This window comes from Ceratotherium simum, chromosome 15 (assembly GCF_057802395.1).
Source record: "Ceratotherium simum simum isolate JZ-2026a chromosome 15, ASM5780239v1, whole genome shotgun sequence".
Taxonomy (NCBI): domain Eukaryota; kingdom Metazoa; phylum Chordata; class Mammalia; order Perissodactyla; family Rhinocerotidae; genus Ceratotherium; species Ceratotherium simum.
In genome coordinates, this window is record NC_141914.1 from 6,213,077 (window position 1) to 6,237,683 (window position 24,607).

At 39.9% G+C, this 24,607-nt stretch overlaps 1 protein-coding gene across 2 annotated transcripts in view; it reads right to left on the reverse strand.

Annotated features, from left to right (window-relative positions):
• Window positions 1-14,982: 14,982 nt before the first annotated feature.
• ZBTB11 (zinc finger and BTB domain containing 11) overlaps window positions 14,983-24,607 on the reverse strand; it is a 28,428-nt gene continuing 18,803 nt past the window's right edge. For both annotated transcript variants that reach the window (XM_014794967.2, XM_087439518.1), the window contains exons 6-11: window positions 23,966-24,211; window positions 22,224-22,368; window positions 21,193-21,310; window positions 18,007-18,165; window positions 17,716-17,891; window positions 14,983-17,165 (exon numbers count right to left, since the gene is read on the reverse strand). In XM_014794967.2, the coding sequence (XP_014650453.1) occupies window positions 16,648-17,165; window positions 17,716-17,891; window positions 18,007-18,165; window positions 21,193-21,310; window positions 22,224-22,368; window positions 23,966-24,211 (1,362 nt within the window). In that variant the 3' untranslated portion in view covers window positions 14,983-16,647. The remainder of the gene's footprint in view (window positions 17,166-17,715; window positions 17,892-18,006; window positions 18,166-21,192; window positions 21,311-22,223; window positions 22,369-23,965; window positions 24,212-24,607) is intronic.

Consider the following 24,607-nt stretch of genomic DNA (forward strand, 5'->3'; position numbering starts at 1 on the left):
TTCTTGTTAAGCTTACTCCTAAGTGTTTGATCTTCTCTATTGCTATTGAAATGGGGTTTTCTCTATCATTATATGCTTGTTTCTGTTTTAGGATGTGAAGGCAACTAATTTCTGTATATTAATCTTCTATCTTGCTATGTTACTGAATTCTTTTATTCTTTGAGTTTTATCATTGATTCTCTAGGATTTTTCAGGTTTACCATCATATCACCTGCAAATAGAGAGGGTTTTACTTCTTTCCAATTTTTGTGCCTCTAATTCATTTTTTTGTCTAATTGCATTGCTTAATACCTCTAGTACAATATTGAAACAATATTGAATAGTAGAAATAATGGGCAGCCTTGCCTTATTCCTGCTGTCAGTGGAAATGTCTCCAGTGTTTTACCATTAAATAAGATGCTGGCACTAGGACTGAAGTAAACATATTTTATCATGTTAAAAATATCCACCAATTCCTATTTTTTCTTAAGTTATTTTATCAGGAATAGGTGTTGAGTTTGTCCAAGGCTGTTTCAGCATTGTGTCAATGAGGGGAAACGTGAATATAAAGAATTGTTAACATGAGAACTCTCAGGTGTGGCAGAAATAGCAACTGCAGGGGGAATCTGTCGCCCTTGGTTAGGGCTTAGGGAATAAGTCAACAGGGGAGCGACTTACCATCTGGAGGAGGGGCCCAGAGCCCGAAATTCAGCTCTTTGAGGAGAAGTTGCAGCTCCTGCAGGGACAAACAGCATACCAAGCTGCCCCTCACCACAGGGAGGACAAATCAGAGCACCCTGACTTAACTGCTGCGTGAAAAATGCGTGGTGATCTGCAGCCCTCCACCCCCGTGGGACTCAATTGTCGGTTAGCAATAATTATTGTTTTTACTCTTTACTTCTTTTCACTTTCCTATACTTTCCAGATTTCTACACTGATCCTACATTTCTTTCATAATTGGAGAAATGGGTGGGGAATCAAGGTATCTCTAAATAAGGCAAATTAGGTTAGCTGTCATGCTGGCGCTTGAGATATGTGAGAACTTTCTCAGACCAAAAGCCTTGAGCCACATCACAATAGACATCCACTTAATTATTGTGCATGGACATAGAACTCTTAATCATACCTGTGTACTTTTAATATGAATGTGGTGTTATCCTAATTCTTTTTGGTTTTTTTCTAAGAGTAAATCCTCTTTGGGAGCATTTTATCTGCAATATTCATTGCGGAATTCACATTTCTTAATATTTAGAAAAAATAAAAACTGTTGTGTATTATGTAAATTATCAAGGATGACCACTGTAACTTGACTGCAAGAACAGTTACCTGAATGCTTGTGATTCTGTATTACTGACTGGTATGTCATCCAAATACACCACAAATGAATTTCACTCAGAATCCAGCATTGTCCTGATCTCATGCTAGTCATATGCCGGGAGCTGCTTATTTGATTCCTGCTTTCAGAATTCCATAACTAAAGCACAGTTGATGTGAAACTTGGAGATCAATAGAAACTGAATTTAACCATGTAACCATGTCTGAAAGCAAAACACAGTTTCTAAGAACCGTATATATAGAATATATAGTCTTATCATACCCTGGCTATAAGGAAAAGAGATCAAAACAGGCAGCAGAACACTTAAGTAATGCAAAGAAAGTAACACTGAAAGAATGCAAGTGCTTTTTTTTTTTTAATTTTTATTTATTTATTTTTCCCCCAAAGCCCCAGTAGACAGTTGTATGTCATAGCTGCACATCCTTCCAGTTGCTGTATGTGGGACGTGGCCTCAGCATGGCTGGAGAAGCGGCGCGTCGGTGTGCGCCTGGGATCCAAACCCGGGCCGCCAGCAGCGGAGCGCGCGCACTTAACTGCTAAGCCACGGGGCCGGCCCGCAAGTGCTATTTAGATGTTGAAATACTTGCAAATGATTAAAGCAAATCTAATGATACAATTGAGGATGACAATGTATATGTGTGTGGGGACGGGGTATATGGGAACTCTGTAGTTTTCCACTCAATTTTGCCATGAACCTGAAATTGCTCTTAAAACAGTAAAGTTTATTTTAAAAAATCAAGGCATGAGCAGTGGTTTAACTCAGAGATTCACAGGGTACTTCTCTCTTCACCATAACTATAAGTAATAGTTGGGTATAAAACCCCCCAAATATTCTAACATTAACACTATTGTAATGCTGGATGTGGCCGTTAATCTGTGTATATACAATTATATATATAACCATACCAGCAAATTTCCCGAAACAGGATTTAAGTGTATTTATATTTTCAAAGGACCACTTTGAGTTGAGAAGAAAATGTCACTTTCTCAGCCAATTTTTTTTTTTTCGGAGGAAGATCAGCCCTGAGGTAACATCCATGCTAATCCTCCTCTTTTTGCTGAGGAAGACCGGCTCTGAGCTAACATCGATTGCATCGATTGCCAATCCTCCTCCTTTTATTCCCCAAAGTCCCAGTAGATAGTTGTATGTCATAGTGGCACATCCTTCTAGTTGCTGTATGTGGGACGCGGCCTCAGCATGGCCGGAGAAGCGGTGCATCGGTGCGCACCCAGGATCCGAACCCCGGCCGCCAGCAGCGGAGCACGCGCACTTAACCGCTAAGCCACCGGGCCGGCCCCTCTCAGCCAATTTTCTATAGGCGTTTCTTCTCATTCTATCCCATTTGAATTCTGTGGTAGGCCTTGGCTATGTGATGCTCCAAGGAAAAAAATTGGGAATCTTAAGTATGACTTGCACCAGAGGCTTTTCTTTCTCTGGTAGGAGTAACTTAAGCAGCAGCTGCTATTCCGTGCCAACTTAAAGTAAGGGGTGCTGGTGGTGCCACCATTCTGAAATGGAGGACAATTATGGTAACAGCCACTTCTTGTCACATACAAAGTTACTTTCATGCCTATTGTGGTTTCTTTGCTATGGACGTAGAGCCATTAGAAAACCAGGGAGCTTCAAGATGAAGGGCAGCTTCAAATATTAATCTGGAAGTAATGTGTGTAGGACAGAAAGGAAAGTAGGACATGCATGGAAGCTTAGGAAACCTAGATATTTGTAGTATGCTGCATGCGTGTGCTAATAAAAGCTCAGAGGTGTGTGTGAACAATAATTAGCACTGATGGAATAGAAGTTACAGATCAGAGACGCTGCTATGGAATTCAGCAGCTCAATCCATGATGGAAGAAATGGAAACATCCCAGATGCCTAGGCGTCTGGACCTAGGTACCTGAGAGAATGGTAGATGCTGAAGAGGAAAACAAATGACACATATACAGGTGACCTTTAAAGTTTAAGAAAAACCTCCAGCCAGAATTTAGGTAAGTAGGAGATGACAGAAAATCCATAGAGGCTTTTCCAGGGGAACTAGGATATTGGAGGGGATGGGGTCAACACGAGGCCTGACTATAATGGTAAGCACCACTGGTCTGGAAGTTGATAAACTATTTCACTTCTTTCGTCTGTTTCCACATCTGTTGAACAGGGTTGATATTTATCTGAACGCATACGGCTCTACAGCTTATGAAGTGGACGCCCATGAGTCAGACACTGTGCCAAGAACTTGAATGTGGTGTCCAGGCTAACTACTAAAATAATAGTTAAAGGATTGTGCACCTAACAAGTTAATGGGAGGAGGGGAATGAAATGTTTAAAACAGAAAAGAAAGAGGAATGTAGAACAGGCAGGACCAAAAAAAACCCCAGTAAAATGGCAGATTTATATGCAAATATGTCAGTAATTATGTCCTATATATATATTTTTGTGTGTGTGTGTCAGGAGATCAGCCTTGTGCTAACATCTGCCAACCCTCCTCTTTTTTTTTTGCTGAGGAAGACTTGCCTTGGGCTAACATCCATGCCCATCTTCCTCCACTTTATCTGGGACACCGCCACGGTATGGCTTGCCAAGCAGTGCATTGGTGCGCGCCCAGGATCCGAACTGGCAAACCCCGGGCCGCTGCAGCGGAGCACGCACACTCAACCACTTGCACCACCGGGCCGGCCCCTGTCCTATATTTTTAATTGGACTGAATATTCTTATGAAAAGACAAAGATTGGCAATCTGGATTAAAAAGAAAAAAAGATAACTATATGCTGTATACGAGAGACAGACCTTACATAGAAGGATATGGACAAGTTAAAAGCATAAGGGTGGTAAAATGTACCACATGAATACCAAAAAAGCTGATGTAACTATTTTAGTTTCAATCAAAGTAAACTTGAAGCCAGGAGCATTACCGGGGTGCTTCCTGTTATCCTCTCATAAAGATAAAAGGTTCAGTTCACCAGGAAGACATAATAATTACTATATGCACCAAATAACAGCTTCAACATATATAAAGCAAAAATAGCCAGAATTAAAAGGAGAAATAGATAAATCCACATTCATATGCGGATATTTTAACAAACTACTGTTAGTAACTGATAAAACAAGCAGACCAAAAAAAAAGAAAAATCAGGGTACAGAATATTTGAACAACAAAAGTAATAATTTAACCTAATCGACACATTAAAACAACGCCCCCAGAACTGCAGATGTTGAAGTTCTCTTGAAACATTTACAAATATTGACTATGTGCTTGTCCATAAAAGAACCCTCAGCAAATTTCAAATAGAAAATATACAGAATATGTTTCTGACTACAGTAGAATTATGTTAGACATCAATACTAACAAAAAGATTAAAAAATTCATATGTTTAGAAATGAAACAATACTCTTATAAGTAACATGTGTCAAAGAAGAAATTATAATGAAAATTAGAAAATATTTTGCATCAAATAATAATGAAAGAATACGATATACAAACTTCTGGAGTGCTGCTAAAGCTGAGCTTAGAGAGAAACTTATAGCTTCAAGTTCATACATTAGAAAAGAAGAAATGTGAAAGCAATGAGCCTTACCTGCATTGAGTAAGTTAGAAAGAGGTAGCAAAGTAAGCCCAAAGCCCTCTGTATCTCTAGTAACATTTTTTTGTCTTGAAGTCTATGTTGTCTAGTATTAGTATAGCCACTCCAGATTTCTTGGGGTTGCTGTCTGCATGATATATCTTCTTCCATCCTTTTACTTTTTTGTGTGTGTGTATATGAGGAAGATCATCCCTGGGCTAACATCCGTGCCCATCTTCCTCTACTTTATGTGGGACGCCGCCACAGCATGGCCTGACAAGCGGTGCCTTGGTGCACCCCCGGGATCTGAACCCGGGCCGTCAGCAGCAGAGCACCTGCACTTAACCACTACGCCATGGGGCCAGCCCTCACCTTACTTTTGAAAGATCATTTTGCTGGATATAGGGTTCTTGGTATATAGTTTATTCCTTTAAGCACTTTGAATATGTTATCCCACTGCTTTCTGCTCTCCATTGTTTCTGCTGAGAAGTCATCTGTTAATCTTACCGGGGTTCCCTTGTAAGTAAAGCGTTGTTTTTCTCTTGCTGCTTTTACAATTTTCTCCTTGTCTTTGACTTGCAGCATTTTTACTATGATGAGTCTGTTTGTGGGTCTCTTTGCATTTATCCTAATTTGAGTTTATTGAGCTTCCTGGATGTGTAGGTTATTATTTATCAATAAATTTTGGAAGTTTTCAGCCATTATTTCCTCCAGTCTTTTTTCCTGATCCTTTCTCTTTCTCCTCTCCTTCTGGTACTCCTATTATGTATATATGGGTGCATTTAATCACGTCCCACATTTCTCTGAGATTTTCTTCATTTTTCTTCATTCTTTTTCTTCTGTTCTTTGGTTTGCATAATCTCTGTCAACCTATCTTGAAGTTCACTTATTTTTTCTTCTGCCAGTTCAAATCTACTGTTTAACCCCTCTAGGGAATTTTTTGTTTTACTTTTCAACTCATTTTACTTTTTATTTTACTTTTAGTTATTTTACTTTTCATTTCATTAATTTCCATTTGGTTCTTTTTTTACTTTCTCTTTATTGATATTCTCTATTTGATACAAAATTGTAATACATTCCTTTACTTGTTTAGTCATGGTTGTTATGGACTGAATGTCTGTGTACTACCCCTTCACCCCAATTCATATGCTGAATCCCTAACTCCTAGAGTGGCTGTATTTGGAGATGGGGACTCTAAGTAAGGTTAAAGGAGGTCATAAGGGTGAGGCCCTGACTGGATATGAATATTGTCCTTATAAAATGAGACACCAGAGTATTCTCTCTCTCTCTCCATGCATGCACAAAGAAGGGGTCATGTGAGCACACAGCAAAATGGTGGACACCTACAAACCAAGAGAAAGAAGAGGCCTCAGGATGCAGCCTACCTTGCCAGCATGTTGATTTGGGGCTTCCTAGCCTCCAGAACTGTGAGAAATAAATTTCTGTTGTTTAAGCCACCCAGCCTGTGGTATTTTGTTTTGACAACTCAAGCAGACTAAGAAAATGGCTTTCTTTAGTTCTATAAACATATTTATAATGGTTATTTTTGAAGTCTTTTTCTGATAAATCTGATATCTGGTTACTCTCACAGGCAGTTTCTGTTGTCTACATTTTTTCCAGTGTATGAGGCATACTTACCTGCTTCTTTGCTTGCCTCATAATTTTTTGTTGGAAACTGAACATTTTAGATAATACATTGTAATAACTCTGGGTACTTGTCCCCTCCCCCTTTCCCCTCCCAAGGCCTCGTTATTGTTATTTGCTTGTTTATTTTAGTGACTGGCTGGATTATTTTAGTGAGGTCCATTTCCCCTCCTAGATGTCTAGAGTCTAAGCCTCTGATGTTTCTCCTCAGAGAGGTACAGCTTTGAGTGTGCCCATGGTCACCCTGGGATGACAATGATTTTGGTAGTGCTCTCTTCCTCTCTTTCCATGCTCATACCCAGCAGTTGAACTCCACTAATTGCTGGATAATTGCTCAATTGTTTTGAATAATACCCTGGGATTAAATTATTAGAGCAACAAATTACAGCACTCTACAAACAAGTCAATCCAGTCAAATTGTGGTTCCTTTGAAATAATAATTTCTGAGGTCAGTGTTTGACATTTGTTCTGATTCCAGGAGGGCTCTGCCCAGCTGTCTTATTCCCTAATTCTCTCCTACAAACCAGCAGGCCTACAGTTTAACCTGTATCTTGAATCTCCTCCCAACTGCCTCTCACCTTAACCTCCACTGTAATTGAGAGTGCCCCTCAGGGTTCAATATCTTCAGACTGTGTTGTAAATAAAGTCAGTTCTTTGGGAAGAGATTAGAAGATCTGTTTTACTGCCTGCTCCTCCCTCTAGGCAAAGTCTCTGAGCCAGGTTCTAGATCTGAAGGGAGAGGACAAAGGCAAATTTCTGGATGACATTCTTACTCCACAAGCTGAGCACTTGGTGGAAGGGGCAGCAGCAGCCTGAGGTCCTCTCAGCTTGCCTCTCCTGGCATGGACCCACCACCTCATAAACAGAGACACGGGTGGTCAGGGCCTCAGTCATCTCAGCTCACTTTGTCCAAGGTGGCACTCTGTTTCACAAGTGGTAACTCGGTGGAAGAAGGGAGCGGCCACCTCCCAACCATGCTTACAAGGCCTTATCTCAGGAACAGGTAGTTGGGAGCAGAATGAGAAAGACTGATGTCCTGGTCCTCTGGGAAGACAGCCCTCCAACTGGGAGCTGGTGGGAAAGGGAGCCCTGTATTCTTGGATGCAGTCTGGAGTGGCGTCTCCACCTCACTGAGCTGAGATGGGAGAGGGAAAGAGTGGTCTTTGTTCAAATACCACAGACTCTTGCCTTTCTTAATGAATTTTCATAGTTTTTCTTGAGTAAGAGTAAGTGTCCTTCATTCTCTGTTTGCCCTTAGGACAACTTCCAGAGGCTTTAAATGGTTGTCTGTGTTTCTGTTTTTACAGTTTTCACCAGTTTCATTGGGGAGCAGGTCAGCAGAGCTCCTCATCTGCCATACCAGAAGTTGATCCTCCTCCAATTCATTTAAAAAGTAGTTTTAGGGGCTGGCCCAGTGGCATAGCGGTTAAGTGTGTGCACTCCGCTGCAGCAGCCCGGGGTTCAGATCCAGGTGCACACCAACGCACTGTTTGTCAAGCCATGCTGTGGTGGCCTCCCATATAAGGTGGAGGAAGATGGGCCGGTATGTTAGCCCAGGGCCAGTCTTCCTCAGCAAAAAGAGGAGGATTGGTGACAGATGTTAACTCAGGGCTCGTCTTCCTCACACAAAAAAGTAATTTTATTTTGAAACAAACTTACAGAAAAATTACGAGTAAAATAATTTTTTTCTTGAGACGTTTCAGAGTAACTTGTCAACCTGATGCCCCATCACATCTGAATTATTATGCACATTCTTTTACATAACTGCCATACAGTCAGGAAATTAACATTGATACATGACTACCATCTAATCCTCCAACTGCTTTCAAGTTTTACCACTTGCCTTCCATCAAAAGGATCTAGTTCAGAATCACGCATTGCATTAGTTGTCACGTCTGGTTAGTCACCTTTAGTCTGGTACAGTTCTTCAGTCTTTTCTTCATGACCTTGACACGTTTGAATATCATAGGCCAGTAACTTTGTAGAATATCCCCCAATTTGGGATTGTCTAGTGCTTCCTCATGATTAGATTTAAGTTACGCATTTTTGACAGAAATATCACGTGATGTTGTGTTCTTCTAATTGCATCCTGTATCGAGTGGTGCACAATTTTGATTTTTCCTGTTACTGATGATGATCACTTTGATTACTTGATGATTAAGATGGTATCTGTCAGACTTCTCCACCATGAAGTTCCTCTTTTCTCCTTTGCAATTAATTAATAGGTATTTTGTGTGGAAACTATTGAAATATCCTGTTCTTCATCAAATTTTCCATTTATTCATTCATTTACTTATATTAGTGGATGTGCAGAAAAGAGCTAACATAGCAGGTCTGAGACTGCTATCCTTTAAAAGTCCTACTTCCAGGTTGGCCTCTGTCTGGCATCTGGAAACTTAACTCGTAAACAGTTCCCTACCCTGATACAGAACTTTTCCTAAAAAGAGCGGCTCTCTGTGCCTAAACTCCTTGTACAAACATTGTGGTTTGTGCTGAACGATTGCTTCCCTTCTGGGGGTCTGGAGTTTTGGAATGTGCTAAGCAGAGGATGCCTGTGGACCAGCACCAGTGAAAACTTTGGGTGCTGAGTCTCTAATGAGCCTCCCTGATAACACTTTGCACATGTGCCATCACAACTCATGGCTGAAGGAATCAAGCATAACTCCACTGGGATTCTTGGAAACTTGTGCTTGTTTCCTCTGGACTTTGCCACACATGCCTTTTCCCTTCACTGATTTTGTTTCATACCCTTTCTCAGTAATAAATCATAGCCATGAGTATGACTATTTGCTGACTCTGTGAGTCCTTCTGGTGAATCACTGAAACTGGGGATGGTTTTGAAGACTCCTGACAGTGGATTTATGGTTTCCTATTTTACTCAATGGTGTATAATCTGTTACTATCATTATTATGATGCTCACTCAGTTTGCCACGATTTGGTCAGTGAGAGTCCCTTCAAGGACTTCGGGCCCTCTTGATATGTCCCTATCATTCTTTGAGCATCTCCTTGCTTTTGTTTTTTTTAATTTTTTTAAAAATAATTTTATTTATTTATTTTTTCCCCAAAGCCCCAGTAGATAGTTGTATGTCATAGTTGCACATCCTTCTAGTTGCTGTATGTGGGATGCGGCCTCAGCATGGCCGGAGAAGCGGTGCGTCGGTGCGTGCATGGGATCCGAACCCGGGCTGCCAGCAGCGGAGTATGCACACAACCGCTAAGCCACGGGGCCGGCCCTCCTTGCTTTCTGACACAAGATTTTCCAGACTTATCTTGTACTTTCCCTGAGCCAGTCCTGAAATTAGCCATTTCCCCAAGAAGCCCTAGTTCCTTCTATTGGGGAATGGCTTTTAGAAACCAACACCTAGGTGCTGTGTCATCATTGCTGGTGGGTGTCTGCTCCCAGGCTATCTAGGTAAAAAACTAGAGAATATATGTATGTATATATAAATGCAAACATATACATTTACATAGATATTTCTATATCTTTATATATTGACAACCACTTGTTTGTACCAATAGTTCCAATTACAGTTCATCATCTCCCTTTCTACATTTGTAACTCCCTTCTCTGACAGCAAGAAAGCTGGCTTTCAATATTCTTAATATATTTACAAATGTCATCCTCTGAATATAACCAATCTCCCATTGCCCCTGTGCCCATCCCTCCCACATGGACACCACCCTCCTAACCCCACCTGATCTCTGATATTCCAATCCAGACCAACCCTCTATATGGATGCTATGTTTCCATGCCAATTCCTTGACACCAACTGGGTGTCCTACAATTCAGTTCTGACAATAACTACCCAGAGTTAGCACAGACCCCACAAGTTAAGAGCTCAGTCCCACAAGACTGCACCCACTTCAGATGCCAGCAAATAAGTCTTGGGTATCCCCAAACCACCCGCGCTTCTGCTTGGCCAACTACAAAATCAGGGGCACCTATGGAGCGCCCCCCCTTTGATAACTCGCTAGAACAACTCACAGAACTCACTGAAAGCACTCTACTTACAATTGCAGTTTTATTACAAAGGGTACAACTCAGGAATAGCCAAGTGGAAGGGACGCGTAGGGCAAGGCCTGGGAGGGAGGGGTGCAGGAGCTTCCGTCCTTGTGGAGTCAGGGTGTGCCACCCATCCGATATAGCCATATGCTCACCAACCAGGAAGCTTTCTGAGCCTCTTTAAGTTTTTTTGAGGTTTCAGTGCATGGGCATGATTGATTAAATTAATGAATTAATGGCCACAGCGATTGAACTCAATCTCCCGGCTCTGCCCTCCCCTGGAGGTTGGGGGATGGGGCTGAAAGTTCCTTTAATTACATGGCTGGTTTTTCTGGTAATAAGCCCCCATCTTGAAGCTATCAACCCCACCACGTGAATCTCAGACTTTCAATCTGAGATCGGAAAAAAGACAAGGATGCCAACTAGCACATCTCTTTAATATCATACTAGAGGTGCTATAGAGAGCAATAAGGCAAGCTAGAATTGGAAAAGAAGTCAAACTTCGTTATTTGCAGATGACATACCTATTGGATATGTAGAGAATCCCAACTATTTAAATTAATAAAGGAATTTACCAAAGTGGTTGGATAAAAGGTCTTATTTTCAATCTCAGAAAGTTTGACATTTCAACATTTAGAATGTTTTGCTGTAGGTTTTTGTAGACATCTTTTATCAGATGAAGAAAGTTCCCTTAATATACAGAAGTGTTTTGTATTTTTATATACCAACAACGAATAATTAAAAAATAAAATTTTAACAATACCATTCACAATTGCATAAAAATATAAAATAACTAAGACTAAAACTAGTAAGATTCACACACACAAATTTTAAAACATTATGAGAGATATTAAAGATGATTTATGTAAGTGAAGAAATATACAATGGTTATGGAATGAAAATTCAGTATTATAAAGATATCAATTCTCTCCAAAATGATCTGTAAGTTCAATGGAATTCCAGTCAAAATCTCACCAGGTTTTTACTATAGAAATTGATAAGCTGATTCTAAAATTTAGAAAGATAATCCAATTCTTTAGAAAGAATATCTAAGACAATCTGAAATAGGAACAAAGTGGGAAGACTTACTCTATCAGATGTAAAAATTATTATAAACCTAGAGTAATTAGGACAGTATGGATTTAGTATTGGTGCAATTTGGTGTTGCAAGGCATTGGAAGAATACAGAAATACAGCAAAGCAGCAGAGAGTCCAGAAAGAAACCTACATATGCATGTGGCCTTGATTTGTGACAAAGATGGCATTGCTGAGCAATGGAGAAAAATGGATGTATTCAAAAAGTTATGTGTGCACAGCTGAAAGTCCATATACATATTTTAAAAAGCTTGACTTCTACCTCTATTCTAAACATAAATTTAAAAGCCAAAATTATAAAGTTATTAAAAGATAAAATAGGAAAATACAATGATCTTTGGGTAGGGAAAGATTGTAAAAGGGCACAAATTTATAAACTGGACTACATTAAAATGAAAGACTTACACTCATCAAAAGATACCATTAAGAGAATGAGGGCCGGCCCCGTGGCTTAACGGTTAAGTGCGTGCGCTCGGCTGCCGGCGGCCCGGGTTCGGATCCCGGGTGTGAACCGACGCACCGCTCCTCCGGCCATGCTGAGGCTGCGTCCCACATACAGCAACTAGAAGGATATGCAGCTATGACAGACAACTATCTACTGGGGCTTTGGGGGAAAAATAAATAAATAAAATCTTTAAAAAAAAAAAAAAAGAGAATGAAAAGACACGCTCTAAAATGGGAGATGGAATTTGCAAAACATAGTGACAAAGGGCTTGTATTCAGAAAGAGAAAAAGACAATCTAATTGAAAAGTGGGCAAGTGACATATTCAAAAACAATTACCTCACAAAAGGATAAATGGCCAATAAATATATGCAAAGAAGGTGCTCAACTTTATTAGTCATCTGGGAAATGTAAATTAAAACCACATGGGATCCTAAGCACATGCATCTCAGAATGGGTCAAATTAAGAAGGTAGTAAGACTAACAGTACTTGACAAGCACGCGGAGCAACCACCACTCGGAGTGTAAATTGGCACAGTCTCTTTGGAAGATATTTTGGTATTATCTGCAAAAGCTGAACATTCACAAGCCCAAATGACTCCAATTCCACTCTTAGTTATATACCCAACAGAAATGCGTGCCCATATACACCAAGAGGATAAAAACGGTCTTTGCATTCTTCATGATAACCCCAAACTGAAAATAACCCAAACATCCATCAATGGTAGAATGGTAAAGTTGTGGTATATTCACAAAAAGTAATTTTTAGCAGAGCACACAGGACACAATAAGAAATGAGCACAATAAATACAATCAGTAAGATAAGGAAAGATGAATGGAAAAGGGAGCAGAAATAAGCATCTATGAAGACCCAAGTGGAAATGGTAGTATAAGAAATATAATTTTTTTTTTTTTTTTTTTCATGAGGACTAGCCCGGAGCTATCATCTGATGCCAATCCTCCCATTTTTTCTTGAGCAAGATTGGCCCTGGGCTAACATCCATGCCCATCTTCCTCTACTTTACATGGGATGCCCCCACAGCATGGCTTAACGAGCAGTGAGTCAGTACGTGCCCGGGATCCGAACCTGCGAACCCTGGGCCGCCGCAGCGGAGCGCTCGCACTTAACCAATGCACCACCGGGCCGGCCCCAGAAACATAATTTTTTAAATGAAGAATTCGATAATTGAACAAAAAGTTAAAGATCAAAGAATATCAGGAAAGGAGAAAAATACGGGGGGAATGAAAGAGGTATTGAGGGTAGAAATAAACCCTTCTCTCAGAAATAAAGAAGAGAGAACCAGAAGGGAAAAATATTTAAAGAAACACTATTTGGTTTTCAGAATTTGGAAGAGACGAAAAGCTGAAAATCTTGACTTGATAAAATATAACAAACTCCTGTGAAAATCATAGTAGGAGTTTGTGAGAAAGGGAATGTTGTCGGGTCCCCGGATAAGAGGAAACTGAGTTGAAACCGTCGTAGCCCAAGTGGTTCTTGTGGTAGATGGGATTGCCAGTTTCAAAGGGGCTGGCTTTTGATCGCCAAAAGGTGACAACAGATCAGAATTTAGGTCCACAGAAATTGGGACTAAGAATTCCACACAAAGTGGGGACCACTGAAGAGCTACACCATCAGTGAAGGAACAAACCAGAAAAACGCCATGCACCAGCCCAGCAGAAAGGACGTCTAAATGGCCCAGGCAGGGCTCCAGGTTGGCAAAAGCCTCCCTTGAAGAGTTAGAACAATGCCCTTGCCCTCACGCTGGTCTCAAGTTCAAGTTTACAGTTGTTGGTCCGGGAAACCACAGTCTGAGAAGTTAATATACAAATAGTACCCAGCCACTGACACTTGTGGAGCAACCTAGCAGCAGCAAACATAAAACCCATCTGGAAGGACCCATCGTCAGCCTAGGTGGGTGGCACAGGATTCCCAAAGATAAGGCCTTATTGGAGGTGAGCTCATACTCTTTTATAAACTCGAGGAAAAACCCAATAAACAGCAGTATTAAACTTCAAAACTTCAGATAATAGACTATAAAATAAGCATGGCATATTTCAAACGATTAAAGAAATAAAGAAGTTATCTATGCATCTTTGCTCCACAAGCCTCTACAAACTCTAACCAATAAATTTATAGGATCAGGGGAGGCAAAGGCTTTTACTGTGTATGTTCCAAACATCGGATGTAAAACCCCTGTTCAGAAACATCCAAGGAGACTGCAGGTTTGAAAAGAAGAGTCATGAGCAGAAAGCATCATGCAGATAGTTTACGCCAGCGCTATTTAAAAAAAAAAAGAAACTGAAGGTTTCGATTAGCTCAAGTCCAGCACTTCAGGGAACCCTGTGAAATCTGTAAACAGCTACTGCATTTTCATAAAAAAAACAGATTAAAACCCACCTGGCTTTAAATTAAAACCCACTGGCTTTTAGTAAAACAAAACTTGCTGGAGAATTAGTTAATTCATTTCTATCGACAATACATACATTTCAGTGACCAACAGCAATGACTCAAATCGCTTGGGCGCAGTTAGTAACAAGCAGATTTAACCAGGGGATACCCATACCGCTTGGGGAAAGTCATCTGATAACAACAAAACAATGTGTGTTTCTAAAAGAGAATTGTTATAAATATACAAGTTCCCCGCACAGTAATATGAAACTGAATTTTTGGAATTAACACTCGTTTCTACATGTAATTTATGTAATCTACAAATCTAAATTATCCAAACGGATAATTTAATTGTGCTTTCAATTTTGTGGTAAGATCAAGCTGAAAAGTAAGAAGTTTTAATAATGTTATGTGTTCCTCTAATGGTTATTTTTTAATGTGTTTAATTTCCTTTCCTTTTAAAAATGAATTGTTAATAACATATCAAATAACAGTAACTGATTCATGAATTGAAAACAGTGACATGCTCAACTCCAAAGCTTATGCTTTTAAACAAGATTTAACATCTTTTATTTACATATTTATGACAAACATTAATGGTCTTATACAATTAACTAAATCTAATAACAACTGTGAGGATGGAACATAAAAGACAATTCCAAATCTTACTCAGATTGAAATACATTTTCACGAACTGAAAGACACAATAAACAAGCAGCCATTACAAAGTTATAGACTACATGTCAACTCACTTAAAATTGAAGGTCAGCCACAAGCTACTGAAACAAAGGGAAATTTGCAAATGCAAATATTACATATGCAGGTATAATGCATGCATGGCATCACATTCTTTATTGTTTAAGCCATTTTTTAAAGTAACCTGGAATAGGTATCTTAATATATGTACATCAAGGCACATTCTTTTCTTGTGCTTAGGAATGATTTACTTGTGATTTGTTTATATCTTAATTTTATACCTTATTTTAGCTTCTAATACTTAAAAGTTTAATTTTAACAATTATAGTCTGAGTGGTAGTTTCCCAGAGGAGAGAAATGTGGCATCTCCCCATGGTTACTTGGAAAATCAGAAAATTGGATAGCTTAAAGAGGTGGGAATTTAAAAATCAAACACACAAATTAATGTAATTCTTAGAGAACTTTTCAAAATAATTTACTTTCAACAATTTGCTGGACCATAATGAATCACTTTCTTTAAGTAGTATATGATAGCGAGCGCTGAACTGAAGACTCTTCAATATTCTGAAATTACTTGACAATTATATGATATCCACAGGACTGCTGTAGATGTCTATATTGCTATCCTATTTCTAAATTGCAGTTTTTCAACAAAATTGAACAATTAAACATGATACAAAAGCTGCGAAAATACCGAACCTAGTTTTAACTTGTCCATTCTTTAGCAAAAGAATATTCACTTTTCCCATTTGTTGTCCCACGTTATCAAGGAGAAATTTCCCACCAACAGTGTTTAATAACAGTGTTCTTTGCTCATAATCAATTTACTTGCCTTGAAAAGATAGTATAGTAAGGCTTTAATAGGCATTTCATGCATTTTAAAAATCAGCTATTCATTTAAGGGTTCACCATACAGATAAGTATACTGTGCAAACTTGATTACAACATGTAACTCATTAAGTGCTTTAAAATAGAATAAAGAATCCCTGACTTATAAGGGGTTAAAATAAATAATAAGTCAAGAATCACAGATTTGAAGCATTTAAAAAATGTAATATACCTATGCATCCTACTAAAATGCTTTATATTAGATTTTTTTTTTTAACCCAAGAACAGGGCAAGTGAAATCACAGAACCTCTGTTTTGAGAATAAAAGCAAAGAAAAGCCGACTGGTGCAGCCTTTTAAACTCAAAGTATACAATAATGTCAAAATGCAAATGAAACTGTACAGTTTTTAATTTAGTACAGTTCTTTATAAACATTAATTCATAAAAAGTATACCATGATAAACCACTGCCATCAAATAGATTTGTATTCAATTTCTTTACAGTAAATGGACTTTCCTATAGAACCCATTAGCCAGACAAACCGTTCAGAAATGGTAAAACATCACCCAACAGCCCAGAGCCTTGACCCACACTCTAGGCGGACAGTCACCGAGTACTGTAAACAAACGTCCTGTGAGTTCAGTATACAGGAGACATCACTTCTTATCTCCATTACTATCTTCACTCTGCTTCTGAAATATGTGCCACCTCTACTTCAACAGTTTGAATAGCTTCTGCAACTTCAGACAGCTTCTGTCCTTGCTGTTGTGCCAACACATAATTAACTACTTGCATAATACTTTGGTCAGAAAGTGTAGATACTGATGGGCACTCTTCAGTAGCTGCAACAGCATCAAGGGCTTCCATAGTTTCTCCTGTTACTACCACAGTCTCAAGTTCTTGAGGAACACTGCTTTCTTGTTCCTGCATGTCTGCTGTTAGGATGCTAACAGCATGCTCCACTTGAGTTCCTTGGTTATGAAACTGAAGGGTATCTTTTTCCAGCATAATTTTGCAAGGCACGTAATCTCTGTGGAATTTAGTCATATGTTTACGGAGTGTTCGAGCATCTATGTAGGCTTCACTACATACGGGACAGACATAGGGCCGTTCACCAGTATGTGTTCTGACGTGGCGTTTTAGTGATCGGGCATCAGCCCAAGATACTCCACATGTTAAGCACTCAAATGGCTTAACTCCTACAAAAAAAAGAAAAAAAGAAGAGAGGTGTGTGTGGTGAGGTCAAAGTACCAAAACATATTAAAGCTGCCTGGTAAACAATGGTTTTCTTTAAGTATAGTACCCTTAAGTCTTTTTCTCTTGACTATGGCAATCTTTTATTTAGGACCTGATGGTTTATTTAGAACAAACCAGATTCTGCACTATAATCTCTCTAAAGGTGTTCCTGGATAGAAGTTACTGAGAGACAACTCTGAGTTTCCACGCATAGTCTCCTTGAACCTTCACCACAATCCTATAATCCTAGGATAAGGAAACAGAGGCTTCAGGTAGTCCAGTTCAGCATAAAAATGCTGACAGAATATTAAGCTCACTAAAAAAGGAATCTATCTATCTATACAACAATTCGGCACTCAGATTCAGGATCACCTCTGTCACTTGAATAAATCTTCCATGATAAATCTCTCATCAAGGAAGGAGAGTAATAGGCCTGAGGGCTGGTGCAGGGAGAATCACTCCTGGACTGGTTTTCATTCTATTAGATGCATATGTGATATTAAGTGGTGTTACCTTCATGGTTGTTCATGTGCCTCCTATACTCTCTCAGCTGAGTGAATTTCCTTCCACAACGTTCACACACCCGTTCCAGGTTTTGCTTTGCTCTTCCTTTCTTCCCATGGGTAGCCTTCTTTACATGCCTTCTGAACAATGCTTTCTCATAAAATTCTTTCCCACATATATTACACCTAAAATAGGGGGGGAAAAACCTAACTTACTTTTTCCAAAGCACCAGCATCCATAAGATTAATCCAAGTACATATATGTCTCAATTAATTTCAGACCCTCCTCAAATGTACCCACCTGTAAGGCTCAGTGACAGAATGAGACTTCACATGAGAATACCAATCCTTCTTCCAACTATAGCACTTATCACAAAATTGGCACTGGAACGGCTTCACACCAAGATGCTTATTCATGTGCTGGCGAAGGTCTCTAGCTTCAAAGAAACTTTTTTCACATCTGCAACGTAACGTTCAATCATCCAACTGGATCATCTTATTATTCTTTTAAAACAAGTTTCCAAAAACTGAGTATATTCTTGGGTTTCTAGAACTCCACAAGATGATTCCAATTTAAAAAACAAAAGAATTCACTAGTATTCCAATCTTGTAATAAGGCTGCAGGGTTTTAAGTTCTTTTAGCTCTAGAGCTCTAGAAGCATTTTAGAAAGAGCCATGCAGAGCTCCCAAAGGTTATTATAGAGGACGTTTATTTTCTGTCCCCTCAACCCTTATCTGATCCCTTTTTACCCTCTCCCATTCTCTGTCCCCGTGTTGGGAGCAGGCCTCACCCTTGACCATAAGGAGGGAACAACTGACTCAGGCCTAAGTTGCCCTGAGCACCCCATTCCCTTGGCCACAGTGACTGATTCAGCGATAACCAAACGACTGACCAGACCCAATGGGAGGGAACCTCAGGGCTGTTAAAGGAACCATCAAGAAAGCAGTCGGACAATCTGGGAGTTGAGAGGATGTGGGGCTGAAACCACGGCCCCTCCCTTGTCCATACAGAGCCTCACAGACACCCAGTGCTAACGGATCTGAACCAGTTTCCATTAAAACATTGAGACTCCTGGACTTGACTTTTCATACAAGCCAACTGTTTAGGGTGGGTTTTTTTTCACTTGCAACTAAAAATGGATTGATAATAAACTGTCTTTGTTTCAAAATAAGACTGATTAGAGTGACATCAGCAAATATTGCAGAGTAGGGAACTCCAACAGCCCATCCCTCCACAAAATCTGTGGACAAACTGGCAAAACTCTCAGAATCAATTTTATTGAAACTCTGGAAACTAACAGTTTATAGTGACCAGGCAAAAGTTTAATTAAGAAAAAAACTGTTGAGTCTCAGTAAAAGAGCTTTGGGGCATTTGCACTTACCCTGGCCCCGGCCTCTGCTTCTCAGCTCAGCAGCAGCTGTGAAGACCAGACTGCACTCTCCCTGAGAAGCAGCAGCTGTTTAGACCAGACTGCACTCCCTCTCATGGTTCCTAGTGCTATGGGGACTTATTTTCAAAAACCTGTGGTTGTTTGTTTTGACCTATCTTGTGACTCCCTGAAGGGTGTCTCAAAGGGCTTGCCTTTATTTTGCCTAACTCTCCCATGGCTGAGGTCTAGGGGGAAAGAGGAGGAGTTTATTGAAAACATTTAAAGGCAAAAGTATTAGCCACTGCCGCCCAGGGCAAGGAATAACCATTTGTACAAATAATACACAAACCTTGTGTATTGGGAGGAAAGGCTGGGGCATTAGATGCTCTGGGGCACTGGGGCTTTGAAAGACTCTCACAGATTCCCGGGAATCTAGAAGTCCACACACTTACCCAAGGCTGGGCACATGCTCAGCAAAGACCTGAGAAGGCCCTAAGCTCTCTCCTCTGGCTCACTCTGTGCAAACAGGAAAAGAACGCCAAAGCAGAGCTGTGATTATACTAAAGCCATGAACTGGACACTTTAAGATGATGAATTTGATGTTACGTAAATTTTGCCTCAATTATAAAAAAGAGATTTCAGCAGGCTTTGGAAAATGCAAAGAGGGAGAAAGAAAAGCAGTCTGAAGACTGGAGAAACCATTGGAGGGCCCAGAACTTCAGAGGAACTGCGTAGAAACAAACTCTGGCTGGCACCGGGGACCCTTCTTTCCTACGGTCCCCACCTCTAGGTAGCACATTTGAAGAATCTCTTTAAGTCATTTTATTTTTTTTCCTGAGGAGGACTGTCCCTGAGCTGACATCTGTGCCAGACCTCCTCTATTTTGTATGTGGGATGCCTCCACAGCACGGCCGATGCGTGGAGTATGTACGCGCGCAGGATCCAAACCCGCGAAGCCGAAGCAGAGCGCAGAACTTGGACCACTCGGCCATGGGGCTGGCCCCTAAGTGATTTTATTTTATTTTATTTTTTTTGTGAGGAAGATCAGCCCTGAGCTAACATCCATGCTAATCCTCCTATTTCTGCTGAGGAAGACCTGCTCTGAGCTAACATCTATTGCCAATCCTCCTCCTTTTTCTCCCCAAAGCCCCAGTAGATAGTTGTATGTCATAGCTGCACATCCTTCTAGTTGCTGTATGTGGGACGCGGCCCCAGCACGGCCGGAGAAGTGGTGCGTCAGTGCGGGCCCAGCAGCCGAACACGGGCCGCCAGCAGCGGAGCGCACGCACTTAACTGCTTAGCCACGGGGCCGGTCGCCCTTAAGTCATTTGAAATGAGTGATTTTATGGTATGTGATTTATATCTAAATAAAACTTCAAAAAGTCATAAACAAATAGCAACATCTAGGCAAAAAAAGAAAAAAAGTGATTAAAATCAAGAGTAAACAAATAACAGTTTAATATTATCTTCAAATATTTTCTTTTTTTTCTCCAACTTTATTGACGTATAATTGACAAATTGTAAGGTTTTTAAAGTGTACTATGTGATGATTTGACGTATGTATACATTGTGAAATGCTTCCTCCCATCTAGTTAATTAACACATCCATCACCTCAGAGAGAGAGAGAAAGATATGTATGTGAACATTTAGGTTCTATTCTCTTAGCAAATTTCAGTTATACAATACACTGTTATCAACTATAGTCACCTCAAATATTTTCTTTTTTGTGTGTGTGTGAGGAAGATCAGCCCTGAGCTAAGATCCATACCAATCCTCTTTTTGCTGAGGAAGACTGGCCCCGAGCTAACATCTATTGTCAATCTTCCTCCTTATCTCCCCCTTTTTTCTCCCCAAAGCCCCAGTAGATAGTTGTATGTCATAGTTGCACATCCTTCTTAGTTGCTGTATGTGGGACGCGGCCTCAGCATGGCCGGAGAAGCACTGCGTTGGTGCACGCCCGGGATCTGAACCCGGGCCACCAGTAGCGGAGTGTGCGCACCTAACCGCCAAGCCATGGGGCCGGCCTCTCAAATATTTTCTTTTGAAAGCGACTTTCAAATACACCAAGTAAGAATATAAGGAAATTAACTGAATGGTGCACATATTAAATACTTACTGAGTACAATGATAGCCTCGAACCTCAGGCTTTGGCTGGTGTTTCTTTAGGTGCTTGCTGAGTCCCGAGCCTCTGTGAAAAGACTTTCCACAAACTGAGCAAAGGTACTTGGACTCTCCTATAAAAAATAAAAACCATGTCACAAATCTAGCAATCAGGTACCCTTCCAACAGAATACTTTATGTCATATTTCAGAAGTTATTTGATCAAATGGACATGGAAACTATAATATTTGGCAGTCACCTTCTAAGAATAAAACAAACCACATCAGGGCCAGCCCAGTGGCGCAGTGGTTAAGTGCATGTCCTCCGCTTCAGCAGCCCGGGGTTCACTGGTTTGGATCCCAGGCGCGCATCGATGCACCGCTTGTCAAGCCATGCTGTGGCGGTGTCCCATATAAAGTGGAGGAAGATGGGCACGGATGTTAGCCCAGGGCCAATCTTCCTCAGCAAAAAAAAAAAAAAAAAAAAAAAAAAGAGGAGGATTGGCATCGGATGTTAGCTCAGGGCTGATCTTCCTCACAAAAAACAAAAAACCACATCAAAATCCTTATTTCCTCTCAACAATAGTATTAGCAAGGCTACTACTACCCAAAGAATGTGATACATTTGCATAATCATCTGGATTATAATAATATAGCATTTAATACAAGTTCTAGAGCAGATATCTACCCTTCACCAGCCATTTCCACATAACTGCTTTAAGCATTTGAAAATACGTGTGGACTACAAATTCTGATAAAGTTATAAGCCACATATCACATTGACAGTTATATCTGCCTACTGCTTAACTTTTTAAAAGCATGACCATTTCTTTAGGTGCCTGGCTCTAAATTATGCATGATTCAATACTCAGTACACACAAAAATAAACTTAAGAACACCTTTTAACCTTATTCTCATTAATAAAAAACTGTACACATCCAGCCATCAATATATCAATATAATTTCCAAAATAAACACAGTGTAATCAGTATAATAGTAAATTCATGGCATATAGTACATAACTATGTGAATACAAATTTCTCATTACCTGTGTGAATACTCATATGTTCTTGAAGACTCCGTTTCGTAACAAACGACTTAACACATAGCTCACACTGGAACTGCTTTTGTGACTGATGGAGACTCTGGTGTAATTTTAGACCATGCTTGTAGATGAAAGTCTTTCCACAGACCTAAGATAGCACAGATATTTAAACCAATAAAATAGAAAGGGAGATAGGGGCTGTTTCTGAAGAATGAGGACAGAGAAACCAGTATGGCATTTTAAATAAAAAACTTAAATCATAAATTAAGTGACAAAGTGCAAGTTGAAACAAATGCCAAGAATATTAGCTGGCTGATCATCTTCTGATTCAGTACCTAACAAATATTGCTACTTTTCTTACATCCATGTGATCACTGGAGCTCAGGTACAAAACAACCTCATGTTGCCCTTGTGAGATTTGTAAACAGTATACCTTATATTAAAACGGACATTGGAGCTTAATCAAGAAAATATACTCATTTCCTGCTACATCGACTAGAACAGTGCTTCTCAAACTATGAAGAACCAAGTTTTTTTTCTTTCCCCAATCCACCGGGGAAAGATTTTTGTTAAACACAATAAAAACATCACAACAATGTCAAACTGCCATGACAGTTTGTCTATAAGTGGACAAAAGTAAGTCTATAGCTTACTCTCCATTTCTGTACTTATCTTCCATGGACCACATTTTGAGCAGTGCTACACTAGTAGATCAGAGGCCCAATTAATACTTAGTTTTTATTTATTTATTTATTTAATAATTTTATTTTTTTTTTTCCCCCCAAAGCCCCAGTAGATAGTTTTATGTCATAGCTGCACATCCTTCTAGTTGCTGTACGTGGGACGTGGCCTCAGCATGGCTGGAGAAGCGGTGCGTTGGTATGCACCCGGGATCCAAACCCGGGCCACCAGCAGCAGAGCGTGCGCACTTAACCGCTAAGCCACGGGAACGGCCCAATACTTAGTTTTCAAATGTATAAATAAAATGATGGTTAGGACTTGGTTTCAAAATAATTGAGGGGAGGAGGAAGTAGGGCAGGGCGTGACAATACACAGAAAACACAACTGATCACATGTCAATAACTAATGGAGCTGGATGAAGGACACATGAGGGTCTATTGTATTCTCTTATATTGTTCCTATATAATAAAAAGCTTAAAAAAAAAAACCCGAGAGAGAAAAACATTAAAAATCTCATTGGAAAAAAAATCTCATTGGTTCCAAAACTACTTAATAATAAAAATAGTGGGTCATGCTCATACGTAAGGCTACACGCGCTACTACAAAATTTTCACTCTTCCAAGTAGCCCAAAGGTGGCCAATCTCAGGACTCTTTACCCAAGAGTCATACTTCGGCATTTAGGTACCCTCAGTCCTCAGCTTTAGAGAAGGACACCCAGCTTAGGCAGAATTTTTGCTGAGGAGATTTGTTTAAGCCACGGGTTCCCTTCCAGTCCAGGCTGGTCCTGCTGAAGGTTAAGAGATGACCGGGATGATGAGTTGTTTATTCTCAGCAGGTACCTCCTCTGAATCCTAATAAGTTTCACGAACATCTTAACTAGATTCATTTCAAATTACAACAGATTAAACAGCAAATTAACACAACTGGGAATCACCCTTGACCCAGGCAACAACCTGAGAACGTCCGAGAATTCCCTGCAACATTTTACAAGAGTGAGGGTGACTCCAGAATCAGACAGTCTCATCACTCCAATCTTCTTTATACAACAAATGTCATGCTTTACCTGGCATGCATGTGGCTTTACACCTGTGTGCTTTAACATATGTATTCGAAGAGAATATAATTTAGGTAATGTCCTTCCACATATGGAACATATAAATTCTCGTTTGGTTCTGCCCTTCTCAGACGATGTTCCTGATGCCTCATTAGACGTGGAATTGGAAGATGATGAAGCAGGTGCATCTTTTCTGGCATGTCGAATAAGGTGTGCTCGCAACGAGGCACGGTACTGGAACTGTTTTTTACACAACTAAAAGAAAAAGTAAAATTCTGTCTAAATGTAATTCTATTACAAATGTTAAGTGAAACAACTCCCAGTTAGACTTCCCATTTCTTTGTTATAATTATACAATCAATAAATACATACACTATGTAAAAGACAACATGCTAGGTACCAGGTTAAAAAGATGAAAGGGATAGGTCCCAGCCCCTACTCTAACCACAGAACAGGATTTATATGTAAAAAAAGGTGAAATATTTAAGAAGAGGGAGGAATCCCAGCAATAGAAGGCTTCACTGAGGTGGCTAGGTCTGTCTTGAATGAATGGCAGGACACAGACAGACAGAAGAATCTGTCACTATACGAGCACTAATAGTTGTTGGGTGGAGAAAAATAGGGGTTGGAAAAAGTAGAAAGATTAAACTG